The sequence below is a fragment of the Cyclopterus lumpus genome, chromosome 13 (assembly GCF_009769545.1).
Source record: "Cyclopterus lumpus isolate fCycLum1 chromosome 13, fCycLum1.pri, whole genome shotgun sequence".
NCBI classification, from domain to species: Eukaryota; Metazoa; Chordata; class Actinopteri; order Perciformes; family Cyclopteridae; genus Cyclopterus; species Cyclopterus lumpus.
The window spans coordinates 9,427,383-9,452,821 of NC_046978.1; the positions used below are offsets into that span (position 1 = coordinate 9,427,383).

The window sequence follows — 25,439 nt, forward strand, 5'->3', positions numbered from 1 at the left end:
ACCAACCTAACTGTTTTTTAACTGCCTATTCTCTGATGAGTTTACTTATTAACCATGGCGCCACCTTCTGGACTTTCCCTAAACCACAGTACAAATATCAACGTCTCACTTTTCAAGGTTATTTGGGGACAAACTAAATAGAGCTGAGGAAGCCTAGCACACGATACAAATCAGGCAGTTAGGTAACATACAGTGTACATATGCTTTATACCTCATAGTGTGAACGTTGGCATATTTCTGAAGCATTTAGAGCACTTTCATTTAATATATATATATATATATAACAGATGTATTGTAATATTTTGTATTGTGCACTTTTCTATCCTAGTCATGTTCCTTGACTTTTGCAGCACTGCTTTTTATTTTACCCTTACTATATTTGTGATGCAAAAGACCATTGGAAATTTCTATTTCCTTATATCCGGGCAAATGCATTAATACTGCCGACTACCGATTGATGGCATCTCTCCAAATCACAGCCATTAGGCTGTTTTTGAAACCAACACACTATGCAACAGCTCATTTTTGTAGTAAGACATGTTTATGAATATGGGTGAGCGAGCCATTTATATTGATTTCAACTAGTAATATTATATTACATATGGTTACTCAGAGGCTGCTTCGCTCCTGTAAAAATCAAGCCGTCAGTAGTTCTCATTTCCGTTAATAGCTGTTTTCTACTATGCTGCTGCCTTATAATTTGACAGCAGAAACCAGAACAAAGAGCTGTTGTCATGTTGCATTTATTCACTTGTGCAGCCACCAGCTGTACTTTTTAAATGAAAAACATCAAACCCCAGAATATTTAAATTGTGTATGTGAATACTACATGTTGGTTCTTTGATAACTGACTGGTAGGCTTGGAAGGTATTGAGATAACTAAAATGAGAAGAAACAACAACCGTATTTAAAAAAAAACCGACCTTTATTGAAGACATTCTTGAATGTCAACAGCTGTGTTTGATATTAGAGTGGTATTCAAAGAACAATAAAAAGACACTGGGACAGCACATAAAAAAATATTTTTCTGAAAAGAAAGAAAAATACACCAACTCAGAAATCTAATTTTTGAGTTTTAACACCTAAAGACTAGTTACGTACGGACTGATTTTTTTGTCCTAAATTGGTACACAGTATGGCAGGGAATAAAGGACTACCACTGGAAAATCTCAAACTTAAGATATGTAGTGTTAACTTTACAAAGAAAAAGGAGAATAACACTGTACATCTTAGAAACATTAAATATACACAGGTTCTTGTTCCTTCTTTATGTTTCAAGATGGTGAATTGAGTATATTAGAATTATATGGCATAAACAAAAATCCCCTCCGTTTACTCGTCGTCGTCATCATCGTCGTCATCCTCATCATCATCATCTTCATCCTCGTCATCTGCTGTAGCAGCAGAGGCTGAATCAACTGTGCCTTTTGTGCGATAAGCAACAATATCCTGTGGAGAGCACAACAAATGTGTTTTAGCACAACAGAGGGCCCCACTCTTTTACAAGCTTCAAAGTAAAAAGACACTTCAGAAAACAATAAAATCAGATTTTAAAATTTCCCCAAAACCAAGCCTTGCTTTCTTTTTCACCTTGTCATACTTCTCCTTCAACTTGGCAGCCTTCCTCTCATACGGCTGCTTGTTCTCTGCAGATGAGCCGTTCCACATCTCTCCCAGCTTCTTGGCTGTGTCCCCAATGGTCAGACCAGGATGCTCACTTTTGACCTTGGGGCGAAAGTCTGCACAGAAAAGGAAGAATGCAGACCTGTGGGGGGAAAGAAAATAGTCAGAAAAATGATCACAATCCACTTGTCAACAATCAGAAGGAAAACCTTCATTGTGGTACATACGGTGGTCTCTTGGGGGCATTGGGGTCCTTGTAGCGTTTCTTCTTCTGGCCCTTGGGGGGATCGTAATTCTTCATGTCCCTCTCATAACGCACCTTGTCCAGTTTGGCCATATCTTCAAACTTGCCTTTCTCTTTCTGTGACATTGTCTTTGGAAAAAAAAAAAAACATTATTCAAACAATATAAAATACATTTGCTATAAAAAATGTATTAATTGGATTCAGAAAGAAAAAAAAGATGATTCAGGCATCAAAAAAAAAATTATTTACCTTCCATCGCTCAGAGCATTTCTTGGAAAACTCTGCAAAGTTGACAGAGGCATCCGGATGTTTCTTCTTGTGTTCCTCACGGCATGTTTGCACAAAGTAGGCATATGAGGACATCCTGCCTTTCGGCTTCCTAGGATCCTTCCCCATCTTGGAGCGCTAAATAGATAAATATACATGTGTTTTAAGAGTAATGCATCTAATCATAATCATCCATCAGAAATATCTAAATACATCCGGAGACAATGGTCCACCCCTTACTTTGTCAGTTCCATCTATTGTTTAAACCGGGTGGTGGGAGGATGGCGTCTGGGATGACTAATAACCCATTGTATGTCGAGGCCAACGTGAAGCCTCCTTTCATATTTAACTACGCATTCGTTTAGTGCTACTTTATTTGCCGCGAGCATTCCCGGCGATATAACGGTTCGTGGGGCTCGTGATTAAGGACCGGACCGTTAATTATATTATCCAGTGACGTTCGCCTCCCATTCAAATGCATGTAGATGAGACGCACTGGATTAGCATTAGCTTGCAGCGCATTTGATTGTTCGCTAGCCACTCTCGCTTTGTGTCCCGTTGCTTTTGATGATAACCTTTTCGCTAAGCTAGCTTTAGCGCACTGGCACGACACACTGCTCATTTCACGAGACGATTATTAAAATGGCTGATTTGATTGCGAACAATGGCCTGCCATCTAACGGGCCTCGTTTTAACCACAAGTGCGTGTCTGAATATCGAAGATTATTGGATTTAAAAGGTTCAATACAAGTGTGGCTGGACGCAGGGGGGAGGATGCTCCGCCTGCATCACAGTACCGGGGCTCCAGCACCAATCATTGGTATTAACCTACGTTCACTTCCGAGCTAGCGTTAGCTCCCACTATAGCGACGCAGCTGTAGGGTAGCAGGCTAGCGCCACCAGCAGCTCCGACACATTAGCGGACGTTACGATAAGCCAGGCGGAGGAGCTGGTCATTGGGTGACATGCAGCGCACATTGTTTGGGCTGTTATACGTGGCCGACGGTTATGTATGCTCGGTTAGCGAGACTGTTTAACACTAGCAAAAGCTTGCTATTGTGTTAGCACCCCATCCCGCTCAGTCACGCAACTCAATGTGCAAGGTTACACGACGATGTTTACTGTGCAAAACGTATCGCAGACTACGGGTTCATTCATAGAGATTCCGCACCAGTCGCAGTGTGTAAAACAAGTGAACGTGTTAATGCTTACCCCAACTACAGCACTATACGAAGCCATCTTTGCGTCGGTACGTCTCAAACAATGGAAGGGAAAGTACCGTTAGAGCGCGGTCCTTCGGCTGCGAGGATGCCTCTATGCCTGCGTCTAGCTCCCGCTGTCGGACATTGGCTGCCGTAAACTCCTTGGAGTATCTTATTGGACACTCGCTGTCTCGGTCCTGCTTGTTGTACAGTTGGTTAAAAAGCACTAGCGGCGGTGGCGCTAAACTTGAATGTTAAAGCTCCGACGCCTTTATTTGAGTGACGGCAAAAACAACATCAAATCAAGAAGAGCGAAGTGCAGACGTGGGGTGGAATAATTTACACATGGTATTGTTTACTTGAGTAAACGTGTCAGACTACAATGTGCCATTACTTCACGAATTAGATTTAGGTCAATGTAGATTCATATTGTCATCAAAACTATCCATAAAGTATCAACTATATAACTCTTAATTAGAGCGTTACATTGTCATAGCCCTAACGTTATACGATATGCTATTACTGAATTATCAACGTGTAAGCAGCGTTTAAATGCTGTTTCTGGTTAAGAGGGAGCATCTTTTATTTTAAAAAAATGTTTTTTTATGGATTTAGACAGGTTAGAATCAGATTTATAGATTAAGATTATTTGATAACCGTAGGTTGAGTAGGATTGAGTCTGGAGTACATTTTGAAAATATCACAAGGAATCCTCTGGAGGACTTCCTTCTTTGAATTTATTGTGAGCTATCTGTATCATAAATTGCAAATATAATATACGTTTATTTGTTGCCTACAAATCATCCCATAAAATAATTATGTTTTGTAGGCCTATATAAAATGTTTATCAGCTGAGTAACCAGTAATTATGGCTGTCATGTACAATACATGACCAGTATTTATATTAGAAATGTCATCGTTGGAGATTATAGCATTGAATACAATTACTTTGCTAACTATAGCTATTTCCCACCACTGTCAGTAACAGACATAAATAAAGCATGTCAACAGTCAATGTTGCATTTTTTATGCAACATCTCCCCAGCTGAGCAGCTCACTGTGGCCTTTCAGATGTTGTATAGGTCTCCATAACCACAGCAACGAGAAACACTCTTCTGGGATCAGCTCTGCCTCTGCTTCGATAAAAACAATACCTAAATGCCAAACTTTCTAATTGTTTTACACAGAATACTGAAAACAACCATCGAACAAGATTCCAAAACAGTGATCACCAATGGCAACCAAAGGTAATGTTAAACTGAGCATAGCCTTTGTAGAGATTGAAACTTGAAGGTAACTTAATCCTTTTTATTGTTGTTATAGATGATTAAGAAGGCAGCTTATTACCTTCTTGTTTTTTGTATTACATCGTGGTTTACTGTTATATAATATGTCCATCTCATTATGTTCTATGATTAAGCTAAATGATAAACTGGTACATTATATGATACATGTATTTTTTTAATAATAATAATTTTGTCATGCCGTTTTATTTTTCATAATACTTTAATTTTCACTTACAACATTGTAATTATTCATGTAGAAATGTCACATTTAATTTCCCTATTCCCTATTCACTTTGGGGTAATTTTGGATATGTCCCTGTCACTTTCCAAAATCCTGTTCTTGTGCACCTCAGCTGAACACCCGTCAAACAATAAGATAGTCAAGCAAAAAAAAGGGTCACATAGTATATCTAACATTTGCATAGTTGTTTCCTCAAATTATTTAAATTTTTTTTTTTTAACTCTTCATTCACCCAACTCATTGTCTGTAGCTCAAAATAACACAGTACATATGAATAATTCAGGGTTGCATTCTAATGGTACATTTTTCCATAGAGAGCAAACAGTGGTGGGATCCATATGAAACATCTAATAGAAGACAGTTTGTCCACTGGCCAAAGTCAGCTGCAGAGATTCTGGTGTAAGTTCTAATTACAGGCTTCTGGTTTCATGCTGAATAGGCATAAAACACATGTTTGTTTGTTCCCTGTGTGTGTAACTGTATGTATATGTTGATGCATATGCAGGTGCCCAACGTCAACTTCATTTATAGACTCCTCTTCACAGTCTGGACCTATTGGTTCAACACTGTACAACAAGGAATTTTGCTGGAAGTCACCCTGTAAACCTCAATGCATTTGCACAGGAACAGCCTCGGGGCAGAGGAGAAACAACCCACATCCCAGTCAGGTTTGTATTTAGGCTGTGTTGGCCTCCAATTTTACATTCATGGCTGAATGGCATGCTTGACCTCTCGCTGTGTTTCGTAACCTCTTAATCAAGTTGTTTTCTCCACATCAAGTCCTTCATGAAGGGGAGGCTGCCTAGAGATGCCGCACGGAGCTCTGAGTACGTCGGCTCCCCGTGGAAATGTCCCCCATCTGAGGGGGAGATGCGTAAGGCCCTGACAGCACAGTACAGCTCCATCTACAGATGTGACTACATGAGTATGCCTCAAGGTATGACAAGTCTGTTGGTTCAGTCCTGTGTATGTGAAAGCATGTCAGAACAGCTGAACTACTGACATTCAGGAGCTTCCAAATCAAACAGTCATACAATTTCTCTCTACAGCCTTCTATTTTCCTTTTTATTGTGGAACTTATTTGACAGGACATGATCATCATATTATTAATGGAGAAGGAAGACCTGCACCTCGGCATAGCAAGTCTGAAATTATACTTTCTACTGATACAGAGATGAGGGACAATTATCGCCAGCCAAAGCAAAAGCTTGAACTGCTGGGTAACTCCTCGCACGACAGGTGCACACATCCTAAAGTGACTTGTCGTGGTATAGGTATGCTGAAACATATTTCTTTAATGTAAACACAGTAACGAGTGCTTGCAATTCACCGAGCTAATGCTTTCTATCAATTGATTATCCTGTGTGTTGCAGTTCCAACTGTTGTGCAGAGACACACTCAGCAGAAAACATCCTATTTGACAAACTACGACCGGTTTTGTGGAAAGAGACTCACCAATGTCACAAATATGATCAAGTCTCTGCTGCCCCAGGAGCTGCAGCAGTTACACACAACTTCACCCGAGGAGGGTAAGCAACACCGCTAACACGTTGCCTTCTGATTTTGATTTTTGACCGATGGGAAATTCATGTTTTGTGTATTTTTGCTTTGCAGAAAAGGAGGCTGTAAAAACAGTCATGAGTATAAATGCTCACCCAAACAGGGAGAAAGTGAATAAACTCCCGCCAGTTGTGCTTGATTCCTGCTCACCGAAGTGGATATCAAGTTGGCCAGGACCCCTCTAAATCTTACTGCTTATGGTAGTTTGTTTATCCCTCTTTGTATTTTGTGTTTTTATGTCATTTCGTTTCATGCTAGTGGTAAAACTGTAATAAACTAGAATGGTGCATTCAGCAGAGTGCAGATTTTGCCAGGTGTGTCCACAACCTTTGCTGATTGAAGGAAACTGGTAAACCCCCTCGTCTGAACACCAGTTATGCACCAGCGTAATGATCACTCACTCACTCAGACACACACATGCACACAACTGACCCACTGGCGGAGATAATAATAACAATATAACATAACGTAATATATCGTAATTAAAGGTGTCTCTCTGAATTTATTTGATTTGTCATTTTTGTGTGGAACTCATGTGTTGTCTTAATTCTAGCCTTTTCGTCAATTGCTAATACACTAAAATGACACATGAAGCACAACGATTGAATCTGACACTCAGAGAGGGAAACCTTTGCTCAAGAGAAAAAAAGTCGAAACACATATTCTGCTTTGCACCCAATTTTTACAACAACAATGAAAGCTGACATCGAGGCCTGTTTTCAAAAATGTGTATTAGCAATTGAATTTATGCTTTCTTTTTCATTTTAATTAATTATCTAATTAAATTCTATTTTTGTTCTGATTTTCAAAAACAAATACATTCCTTGGAAATGCGTCGGCGTATTATCTGATTTTACAATATGTAAAGAAAAAATATATAATATAATATTTGTATCAGTGTCCTGTACTGGTCTGTTGTGTTTGCTCAATATTCATGACCTTGACTCTAATTTTGGCTCTGAAAAAAAATCTGATCTGGGCTATATCATTAGACCAGTAAAAATGTTAAAAGGGTTTTAGATTGAACACAGCAGTGTGGAACTGGTTCAAACACAACAGATTGTATGACTCCTGGGTTTGCCATATTGTGACAAAAATGAATTTCTATTAATTATTGTATAGATTTTAAGTGTTCTAATTTTGCAATAAATCTGAGGTGTTCTGCTCCTGCTGTGTGCGGCTGCGTGAAGTGTGTGTAGTGTCTTGACAAAACAAGCCCATTTTTCAAAATGGTGCCAAAGCAATCGAGGAGAAAATGGTCCCATAATCTGCTATCTGATGTCATGCAGTCTGTTTGCGGCTCGATAATAAGACAGAATGAAAACATTTGATTCTTCTGTTTTGCATTGTGAAACACAGTTTTCCAAATCTTTCCAAAATGAATATTATATTTTTGGTTTCATTTATTCACTCCCATGCTAGTTGCAATGAAAATGTAAAAATGATAATACGGGTGGTTGATTACTTGAAATGATCTACAACAGCTGAATGATTCCAATGAAAATCAAACAAAGTATAGTTAGTGTGTAAAGAAGATGTATCGAGGCTGTTGCTCTCCCTGTAAGCGCAGTTTCTTGTCTTTACTTGTGCGGTCTCAGTTGACACTCTTGGTGTCTTGGTTACCATGGGGCCACCTGCTCTGCTCAGGTGTAATGTTAGAGTGAGTGTCAGGTAGACTAATGTGAGATCTGTCTGGTTAACATCTGTTTGGAGGTCTGACTGAGGAAATGTGCAGCACGCAAGTTTGCTTTTTACATTGCGTCCACCTTCAAGATACACCATCTAACAAGGATGCCATTGGGGAAAAAGGTCCGCTCTTCTTCTGCTTCAGGAAGATTAGAAACCCAACATGTGATCAGGTAATCTGCTGAGCTGTTTCTCTCCTTACCACCATTGAAAATCACATGTCTTTGTTGGCTTTTGTTCCTGTTGAGTACCAATCTGATCTTAATATGAAGGGTTTTAATGTCTGAGCAAGGCCTTGATAGGTTCAGAAATGGTTACTGTTGTCATGGTGCTTGAGTTACCCTCTGTGGCAGCACTGAGCAGTTACATTGTAATGCACAAAGTTTGCTCACCTGCCACCTACGATCACTCTCCATAATATTAAATAGGTTTAGGAGTATGAGCACCTGCAAGTAAAAGTCAAGTAAAGACACAACAATTACCTTCTAATATGCTTCTAATGAGTGCCAGAGCAATATTTCTACACATAATCCATGTACCATATAGTGCATTCATTTACTCAAAACAATACCTCAAATCCTCCAGCATCCTCTCTGAACTGAGGAGTACAGGGAGCAGGGCGCCAGGACCAGGTTGTTGGGGTGAGACAGTCAAGGATAGCTTCTCAGCACCAAGACAAAGGGCTGTCAGCGAGGACAGACCAGAGCAGCCTGAATGGTTGGTCAGAGAGCTGCTGAGACAGAAGGGCCCGAAGATACTCGGTCACTCTGGGACTACGAGGCTGGAATCCTGAGACGACAACACCACAGCGCTGAGTCAACTCGCAGACTCTGCAGCCCCAAGGTACCGTTCTGAAAACATCTCAATCAAAGTGAAATCAGATGACTAAATGGGATCAATGAGCATCTGAAAAGAAAATCGAGATTATTTCAGTGCCATGATAGATGGCAGTAGATTTCCCAATCGAACTACTTTGTTAGAACTACTGCTTATAGCCTCAAGGTGTCACTATAGTGTCACAGTTTACAGACTCTATCTGGCGTGCTGAAACTCAACTGCAGCAGAAGCATGTCTCACTCACAAGGTGAGCATTATAATGAATGCCAAAAGGGCCCTTTTAAATCAAGCTGATGATCAATTTGTAGTCGCAGCTTGACAGCACACGGAGCAGGACAATCTGTCCCGGAGCCAGGGACGGCCATGTTTCAGGCCAAAGTAAAACAAACATAGTTGCAGAGCCAACTACTTAGAATGAGCCAAGCAGATTCAAGTTCTAGCTTTTAAGCTGACAGGAGTGATGGACGGATGTAGAAGTTGCAGTTGCAGTTGTCAGTCACACTCTCCTGCTTAATGTAATGAGCAATGGGCCGTGACAGATTAGAAAGGCTCAGGAGTTCAAGGTCATACAGCTCTAATAAAGGCATTTGGAAAGGAGTCAAGGTTGTTTGAACACTTTCAGCACTTCCATCACAATTATCTCTGCAATTCAGGAGATACCGTGGGGAAACCTTGACTCTAGGTACATCCTTGAGGAATTAGGCTGTTTATCCCCGTTATTTATTTATGATAGATCAAAGAGTGTCATGGATCAAGGACCCGTTGCTAGGAAACCGTGGCAAATTGAACAGAGGCCATTAACACAGGGCCTGTCATCTGGCCTTGTGCAAGCATCTCAGAGACAGATAGCCGGTGATGGCTTGTGGTGGCCTTTACAGATAGTCATTCATATTCAGAAGTAGAGCCCTAATCATGCGTGTTGATGATAATTACACTGTGTTAATATCTCCTCTCTAGCACTCAGACTTCATGAACTGCCTGGTGAGTGAATTGAAGAAAAAAGAGAGGAAGGCATATGTTTGCCAATTAATTATATTCCTGGAATTATTGTGCATTGTGCTCTTTTTGTGGAATATTTCTAATCAACCTGCATTATTAATTGGTCCATTTTGTAATACCATTTTACCATTTTTCCTCTCCAATAAGATTGATGAGACGATATCACTTGGCAACCTCCAGGAATTGAAACTAGCATTTGAGGTATTGTATAAACTGCATCTTTTCAAAACACACTGTCAGTCTGGTGATTCATTTCTGTGAGATTTGACTGGATTTTCTCTTGTAAAGGAATTTGAAACGGGTGGCCTGAGATCCATTGATGCAAATAATTTTGGACATATAGTGAAGAAGTGTCTGGGTTTGCCTCAGACAGTAAGACAGTGTGACATTTCTCTTTATATCTTACTCTCTCTCTCAGATTCGCTCATCTCTGTATTCTCTCTGTCTCACATCTTCACAATTGAAGACAAGTACCTGATTAATTCACAATACGTGTCTCTGTTCCTTATTATTTTGTGCTTTGAATTTCACAGAGCAATGCACGGATTCAAGGGTTATTTAAGAAGATTGATTATTCAGGCCAAGGAAGGATTTCATGGGTGAGATGACATTCATATTGGTTTCTTATGGAGCATGCAGCATTGTTATTTTGGAAAGTTGGCTCAGTTATGATACTCATGCATTCTAATACGAACATTGGCAATCAAAGTTAGGCAACTATGAAATGTGACAGGGTTATTTTTGCCACTGTAATTCAGTTTGGGTTATAGGAGCAAGTGTAACTGTAACTCAGCTGAACACAAGAGGATATCAGCTTTTCTAATGTCTGGTTCACTGTTCAATAACACAACGTACAAAGTGTATTGATTCCCGAGTAATACATTGCTATTGACTATTGACTTAATAATCCTGTCAGTGTTTTTTTCTTCAGCTGGATAATAGTCAATTGTGACAGGCTGTATGGATTGTAGGGCGGAAGAATGTTGTCCTTGTTTGTTCATTTGAAAGAAGTAATTAGAAGATATTTCCAGATGTCTGGTGTAACACTGAAGCATGGATTTATTTTTCCAAGAGCCAAATAACACATTTTACAATTGTATTCACAAACATGAGTGCAATTACCACTGGCAATGGGGGAGACATGTCCGCCTCACTTTTCAAAATCCAATAATTGAACTTCAATCCAATATTAAATATTTTATTTTAAAGGACAGTAGAGAACCTTTCTCTATTTAGTGAATAGGTACACAAAGAATGTATCTGTCACAAAGAATGAGGTCTCAATCAACAACAAATACATATTACTTTAAGTAAGGTTTTTGTGTCAATAATACAGCTATTACACACAATTCCTATTTTCTACTAGACTTTTATTAATTTGTCTCTAACACATTTCTAGATTGACATCGGAAATATAATTCATAATATACACACTTCATTTATTTTAGCTTGAAGAACTTCTGTCTTTTTGTTTTCCCCCCCCCTACCTCTCAAACCAAACCTACGGCCCTATTAATGTAACCGTGACAACAATGTAATAACTATCAGCATGCGGGCGAGACAGCTTGACCCTAACGCCAGGTAATGTGACCCAGGGTGAGTTCTGCACACACATGCTGCAGAAACACACGGCAAAGCAGGAAACTGCAAGACGCAGAAAGCAGGTGGCGTTCACTCTGCCGGCCACCATGAAGGAGTTGTGTCACGGCATCCCCATCGTCAACATCCACTCCACCCGTGATGGCACCATCGTATCAGTGCGAGAGGACGGGGTGGTTTGCTGCTGGAGCCCTGAACCCAAACCACTCAAGACCAAACACATCTTTGTATGTTTCACCTTTTTTACATTTATCTGAACACTTTTTGGGATACGTTTGGTGTCATCCCATAGTTTTTTTTATTGTCAACAGCAATAATTTTTCAGTAGTGTTTTGATACCAATAATGCAGGGGATGACGTATTTGTGTAGGCTAACTTGGGAAAAGCTTAAGATGGGCGTGATGCCGTTTTGTAGTTTATGTTACAGTCGTAGAACCAACAACATACCATTTTCTTAATATCATTCAGAGTGAAGGACCTGCAAACAGGAAGTCAAAGTGGGCGAGTGATTTTACTCTGATGACAGAGTTCAACAAGCTGATGATCGGAACAGGGTAAGTTTTAATACAATGAATTAAAGGGCACATTATTGATTGAGTATGTATACTACTCTATACGACTATTTTAGCTTTGTTTATTGTGCGTGTCTTTGTTATCTTGCAGGGACAGAGAGATCCAACTCTATGAGCTTTCCACTCTGGAGCCTTATTGCCAGATCAATGCACTAGACACAGTGCCTTTGACATTAGACTATGGGTGAGCAACAAAACTGTATGTTAACATTTCTTCCAAATGTCACAATAGGTCACCATCATGGTTTGTTTTTTCCCTCATAGCTACACTGGCCCTGATACATGTTGTATCCTGTATGGAGACACAGACGTAGGTCCTTTTGTTAGAAACCTGATCCAATTCTAAAAAAAAAAAGTGAATTATGTTTCACTTGATTACTGAAATACTGTCAAAAGTCCATGTTGGTGTTTGTGTTTCAGGGATGTGTGACTATCATTTTAATATCCTCTGTTGGAGATACCCTCAGGTAAGTGTGCTTTCTAAAGACTCACTACACGTGTTCAATCTTCTTTCACTTAACGTTGTCGCTGCACATTGTTATTTAAAAAAATATATTGGTATCCAGTACCAGATCGGCCAATTGCCCCCGATCCAGCTATTTGAGTCAGTATCAGACCAATATCCAATATCAGAATCGGTGCATCTCTAGTACATATGACATTGTAGTTGATCTGGTTTATTAAAGGTTAAATAAAAAAAAGGTTACTTAATCATCGTACAGACTGTTATTCAGTATTATTCAAACAGTAAAGGACACCATGGCAAGGTATCATAACCACTTTATGAAGGTATTACTAGTATATGTATACAGTATAGACTACTTGTCCAGTAAAATTTATATGAATCTTTCCAGCAATATTCTGCCACATATTCAAAGTCAGTGATTAGACTATTTTCCTGTATAGCAGGGTGAACAAAACAAATATAGCTAAGGACACATCGACAATTAACGTCAATTAAATGTATACTTTCTTGTTTCCCACTCAGATCATATTCTAGACTGATGCCAATAAATTTGTCAGTGAAAAACAAGAATCCTTTCCTATGAGTTTCCAGATACTTTTTGCAGCTGTTGTTAGTGTTTCATGAGCAAAATAACATTTGCGCTGATAAGAAACAAATGTGAGACTCTCTGCTGAATAAAGTGACCGATTGCAGCCATGGCATGGTTTTACTCACTCCATGTGTAGTTACCAATACTGCAAGTAAAAAGAAACAGAGCTACTTTAACTGAATAAGATGAAGGCTATCATTTATTTTGGAAAGGGCTATGGTCTATTTTTGAATTTCCATTCTCATTTATGATTCAAATCAAATGTTCTGGTTCTTATTGACATTTTCATCTTTTCATTATCAGATAGTAATCTCTTCATTATATGACAAAAATCTGAAATATTCATTATCATATCATGATATGAAGGGCAGTATAAGGAAATATGTTTCATTTTCAATCACAAAAAGGACTAAAATATCTGTTCTCCAATTCAGTACAAATAATATGAATATTCTGATTCAGACTTATAAAAGAAGATATATACAGAAACTTCAAAAATATGGTGGAACATTTTCTATCTAAAGTTTCCTATCTCTTCCCCGACAATCAAATAAAGGATATGCATGTTATGTGAGTGAGGCATCGTCTTTGAAAGATGTGACCTGTTTCAGGTCTGCTTGTATCTTTCAATTTCACTTTTCTTTGATAGATTATGGAATAAATTACCAAAGATTGAAAATATGCCCAACATAGCGATCGACAATGCAGTGCTATCTCCCAATGTGACATTTGTCAGATGGAAGGTTCATCACGACTGGGTGACACAGGTAACATGTTTCCTTTCCATCTGTGTGTTCACTTCCCTGACAAAGGAATTCATTTAAGTTCAGCTAACTGACAATTTACAATATCTGCAAAAGCTGTATAACAATACATTTGACCTGCATTATGAGCAGATTACCCTGAAATAGACTGAGCAACTAACTCTTCTTTCTAACTTTAGGCAACATATTTTCAAAGTTTTCAAGCTGTTGTCTCCTCATCGAATGAAGAATCTTCTTCCCTCGTTATAGGTAACTCTACTTTTCTTTGGCATTATTATCATTATCGTGACCTGACCGTGATTTAAGATCCACATAAGAAATGACGAATGCTGATGATATAAAGTATCAAGTCCTTTCACTATACGGAGTGCAGCCATTAAACTTGGTGTTGAACATGAGGCCGCCTGGGAGGAGAGTGTAAGGGATGACTCATGATGACTCGTCTATCTCAAATTCACCAATCAATGCCAGGGTGTGTGTGTATGTGTTGTGTGTGCGTGGTTGGCTATGTCCACTTGCCAGTTTGCTCATTTGTTCTTATAATGGCCGCCCCTTGATCCAGAAAGCATGTTTGATCTGTGCTTTTACCCACACTACTCCGCTCCTCCGCGACCTTCACTGGTTACCGGTGGCCGCCCGCATCCGCTTCAAAACATTGATACTTGCGTACCGTGCTGCGAACAGATCAGGTCCGGTCTACATCCAGGACATGGTCTAACCTCACACCCCAGCCTGTTCACTTCGCTCAGCTTCTGCCAATCGGCTTGTAGCTCCGTCACTACGAGCTAAACACTCTATGAAGTCACGACTGTTTGCTGTTCTGGCTCCTCATTGGTGGAACGAGCTCCCCATTGACATCAGGACAGCAGAAAGTCTCTACATCTTCCTTACGGATAGTACTCTGTAGTTTAACGTTATTGAAGAAATTGTACTTGCTTGATTCTTGTTGTTCTGAGTTTGGACTCATGGTTTAATGCACTTATTGTAAGTCGCTTTGGATAAAAGCATCAGCTAAATGACATGTAATGTAATGTAATGTAATGTAATGCTCACACACAGGCCTTGTAATACAACACTTTCTCCTTTTATTTCTTGAGGCTGTGTGCTGCCTTTAACAGACGCTGAGCAGCATTTGAGTGAGATCAGAGAGGCCTGCTATGAAGGTAAAACCAAGAAGGTCCAACTGAGCTGGATTCCACAGCTCCGGGCATCATGTGACCAGACAGTGTTCACCATCTACAAAGGTGTCAAGACCTTTGACCTGTGTCAGAAGCACAGCTTGCTGGTCACTGGAGGCATGGACAGACTCGTACGCATGTGGAACCCACATTTTTCTGGGTGAGGAGCCAGAATTCAGAGGTCTTTCTTTGAGAAAATGAACATTACATTAAAAAGCCACCTCCTCTTGGTTCTTTCTTTCTTGTTAGGAAACCAACCGGTATTTTGAAAGGCCACTCTGCTCCCATCGTCCACCTCTACATCTTGTCAGAGGACAGTCAGATCTTCTCAGTCTCCAGAGACAACACAGTGAAAGTAATTTCTTTTTTAATGTTTTGCTGACTTTACGGTCTGATGATCCAAAGGAATACAGCTTTCATACTATTGTATTTGCATTAACCACTTTGGACATTTCATCAGCAGTGGTGGAAATTAACCAATTACATTTAATAGTACTGCACTTCAAGAATGTATGAAAAAACGTTTTACTTCTACTCAAATTCAATTCAGAGGGAGAATATTGTACTTTTTACTCAATTACATTTATTTAGATACTTTTCAGATTACGGTTGTACAGACAAACGTATAATCAGTTTATAATACAGATTAAACTATACAGCAGTATAAAAATCAGTGTACTTTAGCTGCATCTTAACAGTGTTTAAGTGCTGCTTTCATACATTAATAATAATGATCCTGCAGTATAATATAACACGAACAGGAGCCATTCGGCTTGATAAGTATATCATATAGTATTTTGATACTTTAGGGAGCAAAGTATCGCTCATTCTTCTGTACTTCTACTTAAATGCGCATTTGAAATGCTGGTCTTATGTTGTGTGGTATTGCTTTTACTTTATTTATATGAATTGTTCTTCCATCGCTGTTCACCTGTTCTCATTTCAGATCTGGGATATTCAAGATCAATATTGCCTGTTTACAGCAGACCCCAAAGCCAGTGGGATTCAAGGCGACATGTCTGCATGCTCGTACTCCTCTGCTACGAAATGCTTTTACATTGCGGCGGACTGTATGGCTGTGCTCTCTCTGAAGATAAGGTTGGCTGTCATGCCTTTGTGCTTTAATTATCATAGAATCCAATGAATTCTGAAGATACTTTTGAAAATATATCAACTATTGTAAGGATGATAATTTGTGGAATTCTATGAAATAAGACAGCTGATGCTTTTCGAAGATTTGCTTTTGAAGGATTAAACATCTCATTTTAATTTTCAGATTTTTTTTCTTCTCTTCAGCAATGACTGCAGCACCTTAATATTCATCCCCCTTTCATTCATCCTATTATCTTTTGCTTCTGCAAGGCCACGTCTTCACAGCCGTCGGACTGTTTCTCATGATGAGACCGTAATGTGCTGCGGCTACAGCGAGGAGTTCCGTCAAGTTGTCAGCTGCACTGAGCGATCTGTAAGTAAATCAGTACTTTGCAACATCACACTGCCAAGTTAATCAGGTCTGTCTTCAACGTGATCATATTCATTTGACATATATTATCTGTGAAATTAACTCAAAATGGTACTTGATTTAGGTGGTGAAAGTCTGGGATTTTGACACTGGGCGTCAGGTCTTTGAGTTTGGTGGCACCAATGATCTGTCTGCCACTACATGCTTGGACTTTGACCCCAAAGGGAGGAGGTACAGCACACGTTTTCATAAAAACACTTCATCACACCACTACAGCATGTTCTTGTGTTTGCAGACTCATCACAGGGGGAAGAGATGGTTGTTTAAAGATCTGGAACTTCAACAATGGGCAGTGCCTAAAGACACTAAAGAAGGGTAACTACTGTACATTTTCAATACTTCCTCAGTTTAAAAAAGCAAGAAAGAGAAACAGAAATACGATATTATCCAGTAATTGTGAAAAATCCCCTCCAATCTTTCTTGTAGAGGGTGAATGTCAGGAGGTGTGCGACTGCATCTTTCTGCAAGTCCACAGGAATTTGTGAGTAATGATGTGATATTTGGCACGTGTGGCTCAGTATGATTTTTAATCCATGTTGAGCTTGTGTGATTTTACGTTTGAAGCTATGTGATGTCTGTCGGCCGGGACCGGAAGATAGACATTTACCCAGTGAGTACAAAACACATGAGTTCTAGATATTATTTGCCAGTTGTGTTTCAGAAATCCCAGTCCAATTATCTCTCCAATGCAACCATGCATTTGTTTACATTGTCATTGTCAGAAAACCAAACAAAGACTGATAGACTCTGTCACTGATATTGCCTGTTTTGAATTTCATTATATCAAACATGTTTTGTTGCATGGCGGATGACACTTCTCGCCATTGTCTGGTTAATAAGATTTTTTATGTGCGAATCCGATGTTCTTCCACTTACTTTTATGATCCAAACATAACAAAGTGTGTTTTGATTAAAATGCCTTGTTTACTGACTGTGCATCTGCATGCTGTCAGGATATACCCGAGGACCTTCATCATGTCCAGAGGCCACAGCCTTCGTGGCAAGATGATCTGGTGAGTAATGAAAAAAAAATTGTCTTGACAATAACTTTGAGAAAAGATGTTTCGGCAGACCAAAACAATAACAATGGGCTCCGACTGACAGTTAGTATTCCCCATGATGTTCCTTTCAGGAAGAATAGATGACAGAAACATTGGATGGAGCCATCCATTACTTCCATTTCTTTTGTTGAAAGGGACAAAAGGACAAATTGGGTGTTTTTGTTGTGAACCCGAATGCTTGATCAAAAACACATTAAGCAAGTGCCCAATGCATGCAAGTTAATCATCAAGGCATCATTTAGTTGCTCTGGTTTATACTTGTTTATAAAGACAATTTTAGAAAATCTGCATTTTCCAGTAGTACTTTTCTCAAGTACTGTGCTTAAGAAAAACTTAAGTACTTCACTTGAGTATTACCATTTAATGTGTTATGTGTGCCGCTCGAAACACAGGACCCAAACGCCGTCAACGATGGAAAAGCAACTTTATTGCTCAACAGGATACAAAAACAGGATTCAAAAACAGGATTCAAAAACAGGATACAAAAACAGGATTCAAAAACAGGATACAAAACAGTCTCACACACAAGATCTTCCACGATCTAGACAAGACGAACCGACAAAGGGGAATGACATGAACAGGACTTAAATACAGAGGGCTGGTGCAGGTGATTGGACACAGGAGGAAACAATCAGGGACAGGGCAGACAATCACAGGGACAGGAAGTGAAGAGAAACAGAGGACACAAGAGACAAGGACTTCGAAATAAAACAGGAAACACGACACAACACTACAGATCCTGACATAATGTCATGTATTCTTGTACTTTTTTCTTCATTGCATTGATTTGACAGCCATGGTTACAATAAATCAGATTATGATTTTAAATAGAAAACATAAAATATGATGCATATATATTTAAATAGCCAGTACTATATATACAGGATAAATAATCTCCACATTGACTGCACTATACCCTTAAAATGCTGTTTACACACTAAATCAGTGTGTTTTATGGAGTAGGGCTGCACGGACAGTGCTGTCCATACTCATACATAATACATATCACACACACACACACACACACACACACACACACACACACACACTTTCCAGCTGACTGGCTGGAAAGTGCAGAGAGTTCAAAGCCTCCCTGATCTCTACCCTAGGTGAAGCATCACCTGCAGAATTTTCCTTTCTAATGCAGAAAGTTACTCCATCCCCCGTGTCTCGCTTTGGTTCTTCCTCATTCCTTGTTCCATTTCTCTCAGCGTTGAGAACTTATATGACATATTTCGAAATGTTTTAGTCTCTTGCCACCCCCTGTATGCATACACTAATTTATACAGTGAATTATATAGTATTACAGTTCTCTCAAGCACATCATTGGTGATGTGTCCTCACACCACACAGCTTATCTTTGTGTCTCAGTCCCAGCAGCCATGCTTTTATCTGTCAGTATAGCAGTCAGTTATGTGCCTTCATCACTGACTCAGTTCAGAACTAAAGGTGTGCACCAAATGCCCCATGCACTCCTGCCAGCATCTTATAGGGTTACCTCAATATTTTATACCCTGTAATTTCTATTCTTGCACAAGTGTGTTTGCATATAAAATGGTGTTATTATTGTGTATTCCAAAAGCAATACATGTATCTCAATGCACAATGCAGATGTTTGTTCCCCTTAATAGTTTTGTAATCCAATAACTGCTAATAAATAAGTATTCTTTACGGATTTTATTTCTTATCATTTAGAATATATATTTGGTGGCGTGTGAAAGAAACTCTTAACCTAAGGTAAAATCCGGCAAACAGCTACTGCTGTATCAATAAGCAAGACTCTAAGCAATCGCAGGCACTGTTATGGTTCCACTAAGGCACAGTGGTGCCGAGAGCTAAAATGCTAACCCCAGCATGCTAACATGCTAATGTTTTGCTGGTATATTTAATATATTCACTATCTTAGTTGACCGTGTTAGCATGCACATTTTAAAAATGAGCAGATGTATGCTAGAGGAAAATAATGATGATCACCAACAATTGTTAGCATTCATCATCTGAGCATTAAGGATGTTTGAATCGACTTCCATGGCAATCAAGCAAATATTTGTAATAATACTTTACTGAATTCATTTTTTTTTTACATTTCTGCAATTCTAAACATTTGATAACCGTTAATTCTACCTGATAATGAAGTACCGAAATCCCACTTAAGCCTACATCAACTACAATAATTAGGCAGCATCATGCTCTCAAAGATGTGTATTCAGTCCCCCAAAAATATCACACAGTTCCTTTGTCTGATTTTACCTGGATAAAGGTTACCGTTGACAGCAGGGCAAAGTTCTCTCTCTCTCTCTACATGAGCTGTGGGAGGTAAAATTGATCCATAGGAGTTGACGCTGAGTCTCCTTCCATCTCTTTTATCATGGCTGATGGTTACACTCACCCCCAAAGAGGCTCATTAACGGAGCAGAAAGAATGCAGTACAGAGGCCAGTAAGAAAAGGGACCCCTTTGACTATCTACAGTGCCTTCTTTTAAAATAGTTTTTTCATTAATGGCCTGCAAGAGGAAGATCAATGGGTTGTCTACATACATTGGTCTTTTTCCCCTTTCCATTGAGCCTTGGGTTCACTGCGAATTGTTCTGTTTCTCCAGATGGCCAGTGTTGTGCTGCATCTCATTAATGTTTTAACTCATGGCTCAGTTCAGCAAAAATATTTAGCTTGGCCTAAAAATATAATTTACAGTTAGTCCACTAATCAGTGCCTAAGTCTGCTTTTTCTGATTTCTGTACAGTTTCTTGTTGGCAGCATCACTCCAAGAAAAATATTCCTGTTGAGGTCAGAGAAAGAAAGCAAGAAGCACATAAAGCACAAGATGAATTGCTCTGTATCAATGTGAAGTACAGCGGCAGGAGTAATGTTTGGCCTGTCGGCTCAGGGGTCGCTCAGGGGTTTGACATCAAGCTTCTTATCATCAAGTCAGTCATTGATCTTAAATGTGTGACACACTTGGCCAGAGTACTGTAAAAAAAAAATGCATAACTTGACTGAAAACTCGGAAATCCATGGCTTAAAATGAGCCAAAACCTTTTTCAACACAATTTGCCTCAGCTCTTTAAAGGGACTCCTTAGCTCGCCAGAGAGACACTTCCTTGACGTTATTGGTGGACAGACAGGTGGCCTTTAACCTCACTTCACTTATTCTGTGTTGTACTTATTCTACATTGATATGGCGAAATAAATAGTTGGGAAATGCACTGCTTCGCTTCTATTGATAACACTCTCGAGTTTGTAATATGAAAGACAAACATTCCCAAGGACTATTATTTTCATAGGATCTGTACCATTAGTTCCAAATCAGTCTTTATCTTTTAGAATACTCTAGTATTGAAGTATTAAGTATATAAGTTTACAGTACTCACTAAGTGTTTGATGTATTTTTTAAGCAGATATTGTGTAAAAGGAAATATATACAGTATATATATATACATATATATATATATATATATATATATATATATATATATATATATATATACTATATATATATACTGTATATATTCAATTGACTTAATGTATATGTTATTCTTTAAATACATTTAAAGTTCTCTGAACTGAAAAATATTTTTTTCTTTTCCTAATATATTTTCTATTTTATTTCATTTTAAAACAACTTTTCTTGCCAATGTAAGGCATAATCTTTGAAGGGAGGAATCTCTCAAAGGTTAGAGACCAGTATGAATGCCTGAATTTATGAAGTTTTAATCCTGCAGTTGTTTCAAGACAATCAAACCTTGTCTTTCCTCAGAAAAATGGCCATAAGGAGGACATCCTGTGTGTGGCACAGTGTCCCCCATCTCTCGTAGCCACCAGCAGCTATGATGGAGAGATTATAGTGTGGAACGTGGTTTCTGGACGTATACAGTGTCGGTTTGTCAGCCCCTTTCTAGCGGAAAACCAGAATGTTGAAGGTGATTTTGGAGCAAAGAGAATGTTGGATATATTCAATAAAAACTCTGACGTGATCAGAACATTGCGTTTATCTAATGTTTTTTCCCTGCAACACAGGGCTGGATACAAGTGTTCCAAGCATCATTTTCCTGAAGAACTCCAAGTTACAGCACCTTTTCTCGGCTACAGCACTGCTGTCTTCTGGAGCCATGGGTCAGTGTTATGAACAGCACTAATTACCTTTCATTACACCGTTAATTACATTGTTAATTACTGTATGCATTTTGCTTTTAAAGGTTGTGTAAATCTCTGGAACGTACTCAGTGGAGGAACATTTGTGGGCAGCTTCAAAGCTGTAAGATATTTAACTCAACAGCATTTCTCTCTTGCTTCTTCATTCTTCTTTTCTTTCTCTTACCTTCAGAATTGCTGACTATACAGTAAGATAATTTGTGATACACTGTTTTCTATGCTTGGTTCTAGTTTTTTGAACAACCAGCAGATACCTTCCTTGCAGATGCATAATGGGACCCAATATATATTGGAAGGTGGAGAAGTGTTTCATAATAGACACAAAAGAAGTTGCTATCATACCCCACTTGTGTTTTGTTACCTAGCAACAATGGCTCTTATCAATTAAGGCATTTTTGATTTCGTTCATAGTTTACGAAATCACTCTTCAAATTGTTGCTAGACACATTTGGTTTGATATTATATATCAGATTATCTGGGCGAATGTATATCTGTAGGCACGAGAACAGTTAGCCATAACCAAATAATGAACATGAATAGTTGGGATGTCAGTGCTATGACTGAAAAGCAATCTTAACTATTGTATTCCTTTTTATTTTTCATTTTGCAGTCTAGATTACAACAAAAGATTACAAAACTGGCTAAAACGGACAAGGCACGTTGCTGTACGCTGCTGACCCGAATTGGTTACATCTACGTTTACAACATAGAGAAGTTTGCCCCTGAGCAAAAGTCACCTAGAGGTCAGCTGCATTTTTATCTTGCAATTGCCTTTGATAACACATATAATTAAAATGTGAAGAGAAACTGTCCATCAGAACTTGCAAATTCACATTTGCAAGTGTTGCTGTTTGTATTTTTCACTTTCACTCAGCTGAAAACGTCTGGCTGTGCCCACACCAGCAGAATTACTGGGTATGTAAAATACGCAACATGGTCGGTTCAACAAATTCATCTTTTCAAGTTTAAAATGTCAAAACAGCAATTAGACTTTGCCTTGTGTCGTTAACTTTTAGATGCTTGTTTACTTAATAGTCCCCGTGGTACAGTCATTCTTCAGTCTGGAGTGTCACAGGCAGCAGGAGCTGCACTGCTTCCTTCTGCTGCAGTAGACGAATAAAACAACGTATAGAATAAACTGTGTGTGGGAAGGTCTTAAACATGATGATTAGTATAGGTGAGAAGCGGCCCGGGGTGGATCTGCCATGAGACGTACCAACAGAGTGGATGATTTAGGATCTTGTGCCAGAAATGCCTTCTCTCATTTCATCTCATGTCTCTTTATTCTTGTCCAGTCTGCAGGTTGTTGACAATGATCAAGTGGTGCTTACCTCATCCATTGACTACACAGTGCGCCTTTGGAGTGCACATGGAGAATTCATAGGTGGGTGTCCTTCTGCATCTGTCAATCCCCTCTTTCGATACAGTATTAATGTCTATGCAAACACCATTAATCATGGTGCAGTGCTGTTATTTGTTGAATGTTCATTTCAATGTGACGGTACTTGCTGGATTAACCCAATGGGGTAAACACTAGCTGCTGGGTCCTTATGCTTTTTCCTTCCACTCACTCTGGATTGTGTATGTGCCCCGTCACCTTTAAGTACCCTGTCAAATGGTAAATGGGCCTGTAATTGTATAACGCTTTTATATTCTTCCATCCACTTTGTGCTTTTACATGACATCATTCACACCCATTTATACACATTTATACACATTTATACACTGTGGAGTTAAGTTTCCACCTGCGCATCAGCAGTAACTAACATTCACACACCGTAGACACAGCTACGGGAGCAATTTTGGGGTTAAGTGTCTTACCCAAGGACACATCGACATGGGTTAAAGGAGAAGGGGATCAAACCGCCGATCCTGTGATTGAAGGACGACCCTTGTCACCACTGAGCCACAGTCGCCCCAAGTACTGTGCACACAGCAAATTACAAGGCAGTTTAATTAGATTTTGCCTAGAGAGCTAGAGTACTCCAACCCTACAATACTACCTGGCACCAGGTTTACAGTATGTCAGTTATATTTTGGTGAATTAATTTAAACATACTTCATAACTAAACATATGAAAACTATATTTTGATTCAGGACCAACCTTAGGGCCATAACATTGTAAACAAACAAATATACTGCAAATTTAAATAATAATCACTAACCAATTGACATACAGTATACCCAGGGATTTTTAAAGAGATAGTGTTAGTATTAAGCTAAACTAACTGTTGTTGGCTGTAGCTTCATAATTATGTAATATTGAATGCCCAACATACAGAGAGTGGTATCAATCTTATCATCTGACTCTCATAACGCATTTCCTAAAATGTAAAACTATTCCTTCACCGACCTCGTTGGTAGTCCAGCCTTGATGTAAAGACACAACTCTCAATGAATCTCTGTAGTGTTTCTCTCAATGCTATTAAACAGCACGGGAAGAGTGTGATCCACCTACTGAAACACTATATCCATAGCTTCTCCAAGAAAACTGGGCAGAAAGAAGATGCATTTACATTTTTGCATCACATAATTTGTATTTGTAAGATATTTCTAATGATCAGGGTTATTTTTGTAAGTCAACAAGCACGACATTTAGCTTTTCCCACTAACAGAAAAAAGACAGTAAATTGGAAATGAAATTCACATCTAACTTGCTATTTTGAAATACCATTTTTTAATAAATAGTTGCATTTATTTTTCAATCGGATTGATAACACTTTAGAAATAGAGGAAATGTTCCTGTCCTGTGGGTTTGTAAGATGCGCGCTGTACAGTAGGGCGCTGCAGAAGAAAAAGGATTTCAAATGGATTCAGACGTTGTGACATTTTAAAAAGCCACAGTTTTGACTCCATCACATTCCTTCAGCACCATGCCGCACAATTTGGAGAAACACTGAAATGGAAAATATTGGCCTTTGTCAACAGGGACCTTTGGGCAGTCTGAGAGCTGGGGCGTCAACATCTCTTCTTCTTGGAAACATCCTGCGGTCCCCTATGAGGTCCTGATTGACCCTCTGAGTATGCCTGATCATGAAATTCTGAATGCAAACACACGTCTTTCTGATGCCATCCATCCTGACAAGACTGGGGCTCATAGAGGCGAAACACAGGTGAGCCGCATTACTTTAATAAGGATTTTGCTGTGTAAGCTTGAACTATGAGTCTCTCCCTCCTACAAACGCTGGACTGAATTGTGCCTGCTTCTCTGAATAATTGCAGTCAGAGACACACAGTAAGATGAGACTTCCCTCAACATCCATCAGTGACGCAGACATTGAGGGAGATAAAAAGCACATTTTACCCAGAGGAACATAAGACTGGGTGAGTTGTAACCATTATAAAGACTACTGTACACATGCTATGTAAGTCTACAACGTGACAGCTTTATATTAAGAGTGAGCGCGTCTTCTTTTGCATTTCAGGCTGTGTCATGAAACTGTCCGGCATTCTAACAAGCTATCGAACCACTGCTCTCTGAAAGGCTTCGGTGCTGCGGAGCCACCAACCACCGACGTAAGACTTGACCTCTCAATAGCAGCACTGAGGAGCTGGAGTCAAGTGAATAAGATTGATCACAATTTGGAAACCG

General features: G+C 39.2%; 3 protein-coding genes across 7 annotated transcripts; 2 read left to right on the forward strand and 1 right to left on the reverse strand.

Moving 5' to 3' along the window:
- Window positions 1–906: 906 nt before the first annotated feature.
- hmgb1b (high mobility group box 1b) lies at window positions 907–3,613 on the reverse strand. The gene is made up of 5 exons (XM_034548986.1): window positions 3,348–3,613; window positions 2,118–2,273; window positions 1,851–1,996; window positions 1,591–1,765; window positions 907–1,449 (listed from the first exon to the last, which is right to left on the reverse strand). The coding sequence occupies exons 1-5, from the start codon at window positions 3,372–3,374 to the stop codon at window positions 1,333–1,335; spliced, it is 621 nt and encodes a 206-aa protein (XP_034404877.1). The 5' UTR covers window positions 3,375–3,613; the 3' UTR covers window positions 907–1,332.
- LOC117741761 (testis-expressed protein 26-like) lies at window positions 2,409–6,911 on the forward strand. 5 transcript variants are annotated; one of them, XM_034548983.1, is made up of 8 exons: window positions 2,409–2,445; window positions 4,525–4,584; window positions 5,179–5,263; window positions 5,370–5,532; window positions 5,645–5,801; window positions 5,953–6,138; window positions 6,238–6,393; window positions 6,479–6,911. In XM_034548983.1, the coding sequence occupies exons 2-8, from the start codon at window positions 4,572–4,574 to the stop codon at window positions 6,607–6,609; spliced, it is 891 nt and encodes a 296-aa protein (XP_034404874.1). In that variant the 5' UTR covers window positions 2,409–2,445; window positions 4,525–4,571; the 3' UTR covers window positions 6,610–6,911. The 5 variants fall into 5 exon arrangements, with proteins under 5 accessions (XP_034404874.1, XP_034404875.1, XP_034404873.1 ...); XM_034548984.1 differs by lacking the exon at window positions 2,409–2,445 and adding an exon at window positions 2,946–3,095; XM_034548982.1 differs by lacking the exon at window positions 2,409–2,445 and adding an exon at window positions 3,600–3,685.
- Window positions 6,912–8,824: 1,913 nt separating this feature from the next.
- Window positions 8,825–25,356, forward strand: wdr95 (WD40 repeat domain 95). Its single transcript, XM_034549013.1, has 27 exons — window positions 8,825–8,953; window positions 9,905–9,928; window positions 11,569–11,772; window positions 12,014–12,099; window positions 12,209–12,301; window positions 12,382–12,427; window positions 12,538–12,584; window positions 13,822–13,939; window positions 14,116–14,185; window positions 15,055–15,274; window positions 15,364–15,469; window positions 16,061–16,212; window positions 16,477–16,579; window positions 16,701–16,807; window positions 16,872–16,951; window positions 17,063–17,117; window positions 17,201–17,246; window positions 17,590–17,649; window positions 21,453–21,615; window positions 21,713–21,808; window positions 21,892–21,950; window positions 22,458–22,608; window positions 22,738–22,762; window positions 23,143–23,231; window positions 24,776–24,960; window positions 25,070–25,171; window positions 25,273–25,356. Exons 1-26 carry the CDS (start codon window positions 8,825–8,827, stop codon window positions 25,163–25,165), a joined length of 2,610 nt encoding a protein of 869 aa, XP_034404904.1. The 3' UTR covers window positions 25,166–25,171; window positions 25,273–25,356.
- Window positions 25,357–25,439: the final 83 nt, after the last annotated feature.